General features: G+C 43.9%; 1 protein-coding gene across 1 annotated transcript in view; it reads left to right on the top strand.

Moving 5' to 3' along the window:
• ABLIM1 (actin binding LIM protein 1) overlaps positions 1 to 12,090 on the top strand; it is a 189,514-nt gene that overhangs the window by 19,403 nt on the left and 158,021 nt on the right. Inside the window, exon 2 of the mRNA XM_082637748.1 lies at positions 7,697 to 7,831. Coding sequence (XP_082493874.1) covers positions 7,697 to 7,831 — 135 coding nt within the window. The remainder of the gene's footprint in view (positions 1 to 7,696; positions 7,832 to 12,090) is intronic.

The following is a 12,090-nucleotide window of genomic DNA, read 5'->3' as shown; positions in this document are numbered from 1 at the left end:
CAGTGGGTAGCTTTCCGTAACTACCACTTGCCACAGGAGGAAACGGACTTTTAGGTAAACTGCAAATTAAGCACTCTGTGCATTTATTTAAACACCTGAGTTGCTCGATTCCTAGGCTCAATACTAGTACCATTCGAGCATAAAGAAAGGGAGGAGGAGGGCTTCCCTGGTGGCGCAGTGGTTGAGAGTCCGCCTGCCGATGCAGGGGACATGGGTTCATGCCCCGGTCCGGGAAGATCCCACATGCCGCGGAGCAGCTGGGCCCGTGAGCCACGGCCGCTGAGCCTGCGTGTCCGGAGCCTGTGCTCCGCAACGGGAGAGGCCGCAACAGTGAGAGGCGCACGTATAACAAAAAAAAAAAAAAAAAAAAAAAAAAAAAAAAAAAGGGGGAGGAGGAGGTGGAGAGAAGCAGTGCAAGGGCGGGAGAACACATCTCTGTGATGTGTGTTTACAATGAAATGGGAACTAACGGGGTAGAAGCATAGAAAGCTCTCTCAGTAGTGAAGCAGTCTCTCTGAAGTGTAGACTCCCAGGATAATAGGATTCCTGTCTTTAGACAGAAACCAAACTTACCGGCAGAAAATCATTTTGTGATTGCAAATCCAGACCAGTCCTAACCAGACAGTTTTCTAACCCCGGCCTCTGCTCAGGGTGGAGGCTGGATGCATCCCCTTGCTCTATTACCCTTCCCCTGTAAGTGTTCTTTCCCCATAAATTGCCGCAGCCTGGAATAACTTCTTTTATATTTGAAGTGTTATTTCCCATCTGCTTATTTACTAGCAGGTGTTACCTTTGGGACTGTGATGCAGCTGGGTGTTCACTGCTTCTGAGCTGTGTAATCAGAATTTAGTACATTGCACTAGCTTGGTTTCCTTCTATGCTGCATAATACTTTCCTGTGGAAATCCCCTACCCAGTGCTTCTGAGTGTGGGCTTTGTAGTCAGACGACTTCCTAGTTGTGTAATCTTTATTTTTTTAACTTTTTATTTTATATTGGAGTATAGTTGATTAACAATGTTGTGATAGTTTCAGGTGTACAGCAAAGTGATTCAGTGATATATATATACATGTATCTGTTCTTTTTCAAACTCTTTTCCCATTTGTTACATAATATCGAGCAGAGTTCCCTGTGTTATATATTAGGTCCTTGTTGGTTATCCATTTTAAATATAGCAGTGTGTACATGTCAATCCCAAACTCTCTAACTATCCCTTCCCCCCACCCTTCCCACCTGATAACCATAAGTTCATTCTCTAAGTCTTTGAGTCTGTTTCTGTTTCATAAATAAGTCTTGAACAAGGTATTTGACTCCTAGCCTTGGTGTCTTTTTCTGCACAACAGGAATAATAAGACAACACCCCCGAAAGGCAGTTGTGATGATTATCTGTGATTGCGAGTGTAAATCAGTTAACACAGGGCCTAGAACATAGTAAGTGCTCAATAAATTATACTTGTTACAATAATAGAATGGTGTTACAGAGTTACATATTGAGATGTCATAAGTTCAAGAATCTGTAGCTTCATATGGGAGATGCTCCAATAGTGGTATTGGATGGTAACTGTATTTTCCCTGATCCAATCATTGAACTGAGAAGTACAGAGAGAACAACTCAGATTATTTGAAATCAGAAGTATCCCAGAAACCTGGAGGAACTGACCATTGAGCTTGCAGTTTTGTAGGGTCAGGATTGATGCACTGTGAAACAAAAGCAAAATAAACACAAAACAAGAGAAAATTAAGTGCTGGGTGACAGTGCAGGTATTTAGTGCTTTAGGACTTGGAGGAGAATGAAATATTTTATTAATATAAGCTACAGTGAGAGCTTCAGAGAAGCTTCAGATGACTGACCTGGAAGTGGTCAGGAGGCCTCACTAAAGGGAGCTTTGTATATTTATATGAATGGACAGCAGAGGATTTTAGTGTTTATCTTTGGGGTTGGCCTGTCAGAGTTCAAAACCACTCAGCACAGTGAGAAATACTCAGCAATGTAGTTTCTTCTTAAATATCTAGATAGCTATTGTGGGTCATGTGATTGAAGATCTCTGAAATGAGACCAAGAACTTTAGACTTGGTGGATTGGGACTGAGAGAGAGAATGGAAGTTATTTTGTTTTTATTTTAATAGACTTTATTTTTTAGAGCAGAATTTCGTGGGAGATGAAAGAGAGGGTGGGACCAGGATGACTGCAAGCCTCCAAGCGTCAGTGATTAGGGGATCGTTTGGGTGTAAAGAGCGCTGCATTGGTTTATTGCCAACTTCCTGTTTCATGGCTGTGTCACCTTGGGTGAGTCACTTTGTTCCTCTGAGTCTCAGTTTGCCCATTGGTAAAACATGCTTGACAGTTTCTGCTCTTCCTACCTTGTTGGACTCTCATGAGAGTAACACGAGATAATGCAGGTGGAAGGGCTTTGAAAGCCATCAAGCCTGTGTGGTTTCAAAGGCTGGTGAAGGGAGTGACGGTGCTAATGACAGGGAAGCGTACTTGGGAGGGGGATTTATTACCTGGGAGATTCTGAATAATTCAGATAACCCGGGGCAAGGTATAACTCATACTGAGGATGTTGTCATAGGCTGTGATAGTCACCTGCTAAGGAGATATTTCAAATATGCGGTCTCAGCTATTCTGATTCTGCTGGTCTAGTTCCATGGTCTGTCCCTCAGAAGGAAAGAACTTGGGTAGGACGAGGCTGGTTCTGGAATATCAGGAGGGGCTCCACCTAATCTTTTCAGCTTTCCTCTTACAGCCTTTAATGTCCTCTGCTTGGGGGCACTGAAGGTAACAGGTTTCTTTAATGATCTCAACCCCCCCCACACACACACACACAGTCTCATCACCTGCGATCTCTAATAGGCATTTCCAAAGTAACACATCCAGAATGGAACTTTGGTTCTGTTCTATGCTGGAGTCTCAGGGACGAGGCTCACCTGCTTTACTTGACTGTGAAAGGCAGTGTGAAACTCCTCAGTGAGCCTCGCAATAGCCTGTTCTAACTGAGTCTCCAGAACCCCTCCAAACTGGATACTATGCAGTGGACGAATCCCTTTACCTTTTCAGGCAAATAAATTCTTGGCTCTTCAGATACATTTCCTCGCTATTCAGGAGATATGCAACCATGCTTTTGGTTTCTCATCGTATTCTTCTTCTTTTTTTTTTAAAATAATTTATGATGACATTCCACCCTCAGTGATGGGGAGCTTAACTCCCCACTTCTTTTTTTTTTTTTTTTAGTTGTTGGGGTTAGGCGTTTATTAATTAATTTATTTATTTTTGCTGTGTTGGGTCTTCGTTTCTGTGTGAGGGCTCTCTCTAGTTGTGGCAAGCGGGGGCCACTCTTCTTCGTGGTGCGCGGGCCTCTCACTATCGCGGCCTCTCTTGTTGCAGAGCACAGGCTCCAGACGCGCAGGCTCAGTATTTGTGGCTCACGGGCCTAGTTGCTCCGCGGCATGTGGGATCCTCCCAGACCAGGGCTCGGACCCGTGTCCCCTGCATTAGCAGGCAGATTCTCAACCACTGCACCACCAGGGAAGCCCCCGTATTATTCTTATTTTAGCAACAAACTGATGAGCCATGGAAGATTTTAACCATGTCTGCCCAAATTCCGGGGTAAATCACTGACTACTTGGTACAGCAGAAAAAATTTGGGAAGCCCGAGTGCTGAGTGTACCTCTGCCAATAATTTGCTGCTGACTTCGGGCACAAGGAATGTAAGCTCTCTGCCCCTCATTTTCCCTCTCAGTAGAATATGGAGGGACCACCCAGGCTCTGAAGGATGGAGCAATCAAGTAAAAATTATCAACAGAGCTAGTTGGCAAATAAGAGGAGCAGAATTAATGTCATTGTTTATGTTGCAAGTGGCTCAGCATATTTCAAAAATGTAGGCTTGAGGGCTTCCCTGGTGGCCCAGTGGTTGAGAGTCCACCTGCCGATGCAGGGGACACGGGTTTGTGCCCCGGTCCGGGAAGATCCCACATGCCGTGGAGTGGCTGGACCCGTGAGCCATGACCCGTGAGCCATGGCCGCTGAGCCTGCGCGTCCGGAGCCTGTGCTCCGCAGCGGGAGAGGCCACAACAGTGAGAGGCCCACGTACCGCAAAAAAAAAAAAAAAAAAAAAAAAAAAAGTAGGCTTGAGACAAAGAATATACATTCGGTATTAACCAAACTGCCAAAGGAAGTTATGTAAAAGAAACCTCCTTATTGATCTTTAAAAAGCGGAGAGATTCTTTTGTCTATACTGATTTGAGTTGGGATGAAATAAATACTGAGTCTCTTTTGGTCTTTGGATTCTGTCCTCCAACAAGCAGAGCCCACTTCTTCACAAGTAGGTGGTTCTGATAAGCGTCTGCCTAGGCTGATGTATGATGGAAAGGCAAGTAAACGTGATGTAGTCTCTGCTCATCTCTGGGTGAACATAAAGGTCATCTCTGGGCATGGAGGATTTCGCAGTGTAATATATATTTCCAAAGGGAAATGCCTGCAAAATGCAGATGCTGATCCCAGTTCTGACTTTCGTGACTGGTGCCAGCATGTGCATTGGCACCTGTGTTGAGGGCAAAGGGAAGAGCCAAGAAGTGAAATGATATTTTCCTTCCCTCATCATTACTCAGCATAGCTGGCTTGCTTAGCTATAAAAAATGCAAGTGTCAGGAGAAACTGCAGTGCAATTTCTCATCCAAAAATGCATTCTCCCTCTCATCAAGAGATCCACTGTGTTCTAATATTGTTTCTGAGGTGGATGGTCTTGTGGGTTACTTTTTTTCACTCTAACTCTTCTCTGTCACTTGCTTAACAGTATTGTCTGAATTCTAAGGGGACAATAGTTCTTAAACTGTGGTATGCATAAGAATCACCTGAGTCTTTATTCCTGTCTTACGCCTAGGTTCTTCATGACATTTTTTTTCTTAAATTCCATATATATGTGTTAACATACGGTATTTGTCTTCCTCTTTCTGACTTACTTCACTCTGTATGACAGACTCTAGGTCTATCCACCTCATTACAAATAGCTCAATTTTGTTTCTTTTTATGGCTGAGTAATATTCCATTGCATATATGTGCCACAATGGACTTGAGGATATGGGGAGGGGGAAGGGTAAGCTGAGACAAAGCGAGAGAGTGGCATGGACATATATACACTACCAAACGTAAGGTAGATAGCTAGTGGGAAGCAGCCGCATAGCACAGGGAGATCAGCTTGGTGCTTTGTGACCACCTGGAGGGGTGGGATAGGGAGGGTGGGAGGGAGGGAGACGCAAGAGGGAAGAGATATGGGAACATATGTATATGTATAACTGATTCACTTTGTTATAAAGCAGAAACTAACACACCATCATAAAGCAATTATACTCCAATAAAGATGTAAAAAAAAAAAAAAAAAGAATCACCTGAGGAGCTTACGAAAATAATAGGTCCCTGACTCACACCCCTCGTTCAGTGGGCTGAGGAATCTGCATATTTAATACATGGCACAGGGAGTTCTGATATAGGGGGTCAGCAGAGCCACCTTGAAGACTACCATCTGGGTGCCATGCTCAGCTAGCAGTATATTACTGTACACAGTGTATAAGCCTTTATAAACCAAGTCCTAGTTGCTGCTTTTAGAACAGCACTTGAGCCTGGCTAAACAAATTATTGCCTGACTTAACAACAATCATTGCTGGACTTATAATAATTTCTGATTTCTAAATTTCTGATTTAGACAAGAGGAGCATGAGCTTGGGAGTCAGAAAGCCCTGGGTGTAGATCTTTGAGCCTCCGCTTACTGTTAGTTGAGCAGGCTGCTCAGCTTCTCTGAGGCTTGATTTCCTCATCTGTCAAGGGGGAACAGTATTCCCCAAGTCACTGAGAGAGGGGTGGTGAGGATGAAATAGAATGACTTATATGTAAGCACCTAGCACCGTGCCTGGCACTTAGCAGACAGATGCTCAGTAAATGTTATTTTCCTCCATTCTTATAGGAAGCAGGAAGTTGAAACAGACAGACGAAAAACCTTACATAAAGCAGATATTGTTAAGGGAGAATTTTTCTTTTAATGCCCAGGTGAATAGATGTTTGGCCTTGTTACACATCATTTTAAAAGTCAGTGGTTGTTTAGAGATCTTGGAAGGAAGCCCCTTCTTAATTCCTTTAGATAGTACTGACTTCTGTTGTGAATACAGGTTTCCAAGAGAGATCCCAGCAGGCAGATAAGGAAATGCAGGGGTATCACGATGTTCATACCTTTGCCGAACACTTTGGGGTCCAGTGCAGAGATTTCAGGTCAGAAGTTTAACCCGAAACTATACCTGCTGCTGGTCTAAATCTCACAAGGAGAACCTTGTTTCTGAGAATTTAACTAGTAATGGATTAATTGGACTGTCTTATTCAAACTCTTTCCAGGCGAAATGAGAACATTACAGTGGTCTGAGGGAAACAATGCACTATTATACTCGTGGTATACAGAGAGCTCCTTGCTGTGAGGTGCTTTCTAAATTCAATTTCAGCAATACCTGCCCACACCCCCCTCCCCCGGTCCAACCTGGTTTTACCGTTTGAAAAAAGAAATCATCTTTGTTCTTTGTGTTGGTTGATTAATTTTAGGTTCACTGTTCTTATCCCATATCACGCTCATGTAGGTACTTATGTAATACATTTCTGTATATCACACGGTTCCTCCTTCTGAGGACCCAAATCAGAAAAGGAATTTAATAGCAAAAAACGCCTTGCTGCATTCTCCGGCTGGACACACTGCAGGTTCAATGAAGCTCCTTGGGTAGCGTCAAGTCACAGGTGTCCTTTTGCTGCCTACTCTCTTGGTCCTTTGTAAGAGGAGCCTGTAATCCTATTCCTGGGGCACGGCAGTCACAATAACTTCTGTTCTCTGAAGGCCACACTCTGGAAAACTGAGAGAATAATCCCTGTAAGCCCCATCATATGATTTTAGAGCCTGGAAAGATCTTCGAAATCCGCTGATCCAATTCCCTTTGTTTTACAGGAGAGGAAACTGAGGTTCAGAGAGAAATCCACATAGTTGCTAATTTATTTTTTTAAAGGACTGCCTGCAGTGTGTGTATCAGGAACTGTGCACACAGTAGGAGGCTCGTAATAGACCTCCAACGGGTTGAGTTGCCAAATGAGGATCAGGAATGACTCTTTGGAGACTAGGAACTAGCCAGTGCCTGCTAACTAAGAAGGAAATACATGCTAACTGAGCCCCTTTGGTGCACGAGTGTTCTGCTGTGTTCAGAGGCGCTGGGGAAAGAAGGGGGAGTAAACACGGGGAGAAACACAAAAATACGAACTTTAATACACGGTCCTCATTGTCAAGGAACTTACAGTCTGCAGTGAACTCCCGGCTGGAAGGCACTTTCTAAATCAAGATAAGGACATACCGCACAGTATTGAACCAAATAAGATCATATACTTAATGACCCGATTACATAGTCCTGGAGAAGTTTGGGAGGAAGAGACAAGACTTCTGGCTGCCAGAGGGATGAGCCCAGTGTTTGCCCCACTGGACCATTAAAGCCGCAACTCTCTTATTGATCTGTGTGTCCCCGTAATTATGACATGGGGGCAGAGGTTCTACTGGTGCTTATTGAATCAATATGTGGCTCATTTGATAACTAAAATTCTGGGTATATTTATGTGTTCCCACAGTGACTCCTTTTGTAGGAATGCTTTCTACTCACATGGATCTTTTGTTGTTTTTCTTTCAGTGGCCCACCCTCAGGACCCTCACCACCCGTCAGAGAAGCCTGTCATTCTCTGCCACAAATGTGGGGAGCCGTGCAAGGGTGAAGTGCTTCGGGTCCAGACCAAACATTTCCACATCAAATGTTTCACCTGCAAAGGTATGGAGCCTCCAGCTTCCTGGCTGTGTGCCATGGCCTTGCCTTGGAGGCTGCCCCATCCCCTGAACTCCACACCCGTTCACCAAATGATAAATGAATGTCCTCCCAGACCCTGGAATTGCTCACCTTCTCCAACTTGGGAATGGATTAAACTTAAGGGGGAGGCTGAGCTCCCCCCACCCCCAAGACCAGCAGTACCCTGTCTTTGGGTGTTCACTGAGGTTCCTGATCCTAGGAGGGGAGACTAATTGTGGAAAAGCAATGAAAATGGAGTTTTGTGTTTTGTTTTGTTTTGTTTTACTTTTTGGCTGTGCCATGCGGCATATGGGGTCTTAGTTTCCCAACCAGGGATCAAACCCGTGGCCCCTGCTATGGAAGCATGGAGTCTTAACCACTGGACTGCCCCGGAAGTCCCAAGTTTATATTTCTTTTTAAAAAAAATTTTTTTAAAGTTTTATTTTATTGAAGTATAGTTGATTTACAATGTTGTGTTAGTTTCTAGTGTACAGCAAAGTGACTCTGTTATACATATATTTACATATTCTTTTTCATATTCTTTTCCATTCTGGTTTGTCACAGGCTATTGAATGTGGTTCCCTGTGCTATACTGTAGGACCTTGCTGTTTATCTGTACTTTATATTTCTTTTTCCCTGAGATGAGGGACTCCTACTTCAAAGTAACCATGTCCCAAAGCCATTTTTTAAAGGAGGACTGGAAAACTTTAAGATTGGGGTGCTAAGGCACTGGCTTCTGTGCGTGCGCGCGTGTGTGTGTGTGTGTGTGTGTGTTGAGAAGTGAGAATTAAGCAAGAACACTTGGAAGGCCTCCAAGCAGGAAAATACTTCCCATTTAAGAAGAGACCCAGGGCTTCCCTGGTGGCGCAGTGGTTGAGAGTCCGCCTGCCGATGCGGGGGATACGGGTTCGTGCCCCGGTCCAGGAGGGTCCCACATGCCGCGGAGCGGCTGGGCCTGTGAGCCATGGCCGCTGAGCCTGCGCGTCCGGAGCCTGTGCTCCGTAACGGGAGAGGCCACGGCAGTGAGAGGCCCATGTACCGCAAAAAAAAAAAAAAGTGACCCATTTGTGGTTGATTTCCGTTAACAAGCCCCCCTTTTTGGGTGTGCAACTCTTGGCATCTATGTATGCAATGTGCTGTCCTGTTATTCTGGAGCCAGGGCATGGCCAAGTGGCCAAGGAAGAAGAGAGTAGTTTCTGTGTGTTTATTTGAGAAATATGTTACTTGAGCTAAGGGCATGTCTGGATAGCTCAGGCTGGGGTTCAGTGATGTTGGATGAGGTGGAAGAGGGGCAAGACCATGAGCCTGCTCTGTAGCTGTACTCTGAGCTCTGTACGTGGTACCCACCCTCATTCCTGGAAACCATGTTTCATTCCGAGCCCCTTAGGCTACAAAGGGTCAGCATTGCCATCTTAACCAGCTGTCCCCGGGGTCTCTCAAGTAAGCTCCGGGCTGCCTAGAGACCCTCAAATACATGATCAAAGGCGGCGGGCAAAAGCTTTTCTGGAGTCCACAGCTGTTTCTTTCACTGAGTGTAACCTTTTCAGGAAAAAGAGCACTAGCATATAGCTCGGGTAAAAAGGTGGAGGGGAAGGAAGGGCATGAGTTTTGCTCCCATTGAGCGTGACAGAGATGACAAAGGCTATAATGCGCATCATATATAGAGAGAGTCTTTGATCCTCCTGGAAATCCCTATGAGCAAGTACGATAAGTCCCCGGTTTTCAGACGACCCAAGTTGGTTATCAGGAAACATTAGGGTCACACCCAGGGTACTGACTGTGTCCGCACTCTGTGTGCCTTAAGTCCTGCCCCTGCCGCTAAAGCAGCTCTATGGTCTCAGGCAAGTGACCTCTCTGTGGCTCTGTGTCCTCATCTGTAAAAGAAAGAGACTAGACCACGTGATATTTAAATCACCCCAGGTCTGAAGTTTGCCAATTCTGTATACACATAACCATATCTCTACATAATACAGAACCCAGAGGTACTGAATTAGAGAGTTTTAGGTAGCATGTCAGAAGAAAATATAACTTCTGCTTACATCCAGATTGGCTAACTTGGGGTCAGGCATTTTATATATATATATATATATATATATATATTTTTTTTTTTTTTTTTTTTTTTTGCTGTACGTGGGCCTCTCCCTGCTGTGGCCTCTCGCGTTGCGGAGCAAGGCTCCGGACGCGCAGGCCCAGCAGCCATGGCTCACAGGCCCAGCTGCTCCGCGACATGTGGGACCCCCCTCCCCGGACCGGGGCATGAACCCGTGTCCCTCGCATCGGCAGGCGGACTCTCAACCACTGCGCCACCAGGGAAGCCCCTTGTTTTATTTTTTGCTCATAGATTTCCTGAGACATGGCTTAAGGAGTAGATTTGGTATGAAATAAACAGAAAAAAGTAAACAAGGGCAGCCCTGTATGTAGTTTATATTTCTAGTTGAAAGTACAAAGTGTTAGTCTCCGGGTGGTCACTGTTCAACACATCAAGATATTAGAAGACACATTCGTTTATCCCCCGGGAGGTAGAAGTTTCCATGCTTTTCTTCTAGTTTAAATCGAAGGACTGAATGTAAGTTATTTATGTTCGAAAGTTGTACCATACGTACTTTGTTTCATGCTATCAATATGTTCCTGAAAAGTTGAATTTTTTTATAAATTACATCATATTTTGAGAACACATCATTCATAGGAATTATTTTCAGTTTAAACAAAATTTTACTAAAATAAATGTCATCGGTTCTTGTAAATTTGTATTTTCCCATACTTTACCTGTCAAGTCTACTGTCTTATGTCTCCAACTTACTGGGGTCACCCCTGTTTTTACTATCCAAAGAAAGTGTTTAAGCTCCCCATGTCTTATACTCTAGCAAGTTTATGCCTTTTCCCCAAGATTCTAGAGTAGTGTTGTCTAGTAGAAACATGATGCAAGCCACATACATGATTCTGAATTTTCTAATAGCTATATTAAAAAGGTATAACGGGACAGGTGCAGTTAACTTTCATAATATATTTTTTATTTGTCCTTACAGACCCAAAATAGTATCATTTCAACAAGTAATTAAAATAAAAATTATTGAGATATTTGACATTCTTTTTTTTTCATACTAGCTTACAGTGCATCTCAATTTGGACCAGTCAGTCACATTTCAACCGTTCAATAGCCACAGGCAGTTAGTAGCTGTAGTATTGGACAACACAGTTCTAGAGATTCCTCGAGGTTTACCTTCTTGTGGTCCCCTCTCGCTCTAAATTCTTGCCACTCCCAAGTACTTGGTCTCCCCTTTATGAGTGCTGTGCCTTTCACATGGCTTCACCCCATACTGGACACCATTTCTCTTCCTCCTTTTCCCAAAGTACCACTTCACAAAGCAGCTGTTTTCAGCAGAGTTTACTGAATGTCTGGGATAATGGAGGGAGTTATAGCACAGAATAGACAACTGCCTAGTATTCTCAGGCTTTCTCTTTCCTTCCTTCCTTCCTTCCTCACTCCCTCCCTCCCTCCTTTCTTTCTTTCTTTCCTTCCTTCCTTCTTTCTATTAACTGGAAAAGTCTATTAATAGACTTTAATTTTGAGAGCAATTTTACATTTACAGAAAAATTGAGCAGAAAGGACAGATTGGGGCCATTTCTCATACTTATTCAGAACCTCATCTGCTACCATCTTGGTAGGGCTTCCTCTCTCTACAAAGGCCCTGCTCCCCTCCATCCCAGGGACCCCAACTTCCTTCTCCCTCATTGTCAGATCAGGAGTCTAAATTACCTTAGGGTCTCTACGTTTTATAAGCTCATTAGGAGGGTTTCCCAGAGGAAACAAAAGTCTTCTCCTTGAAGAATGCTGTCTTCGTCCTAACCCAAGTGGCCCAGACTGAAGCTAAGTCTTTTTTTTTTATTAGTTTCTGCTTTATAACAAAGTGAATCAGTCATACATATACATCTGTTCCCACATCCCTTCCCTCATGCATCTCCCTCCCTCCCACCCTCCCCATCCCTGAAGCTAAGTCTTAAAACAACTGTTTTGTTTTCTTTCTGTTACATCTAAAGCAGAGGTGTCCTTTTTACACAAATAACAAGTGTTGGCGAGGATGTGGAGAAAAGGGAACCCTCGTGCACTGTTGGTGGGAATGTAACTTGGTGCAGCCACTATGGAGAACAGTATGGAGATTCCTCAAAAAATTAAATATAGAACTACCACATGATTAAACTATTCCACTTCTGGGTATTTATCCAAAAAAATATGCAGACACTAA

This window comes from Mesoplodon mirus (assembly GCF_964341445.2).
Source record: "Mesoplodon mirus genome assembly, chromosome: 2".
Taxonomy (NCBI): domain Eukaryota; kingdom Metazoa; phylum Chordata; class Mammalia; order Artiodactyla; family Ziphiidae; genus Mesoplodon; species Mesoplodon mirus.
Note: the sequence above shows the minus strand (reverse complement) of the source record. Positions and strands in the feature narration are given on the sequence as shown.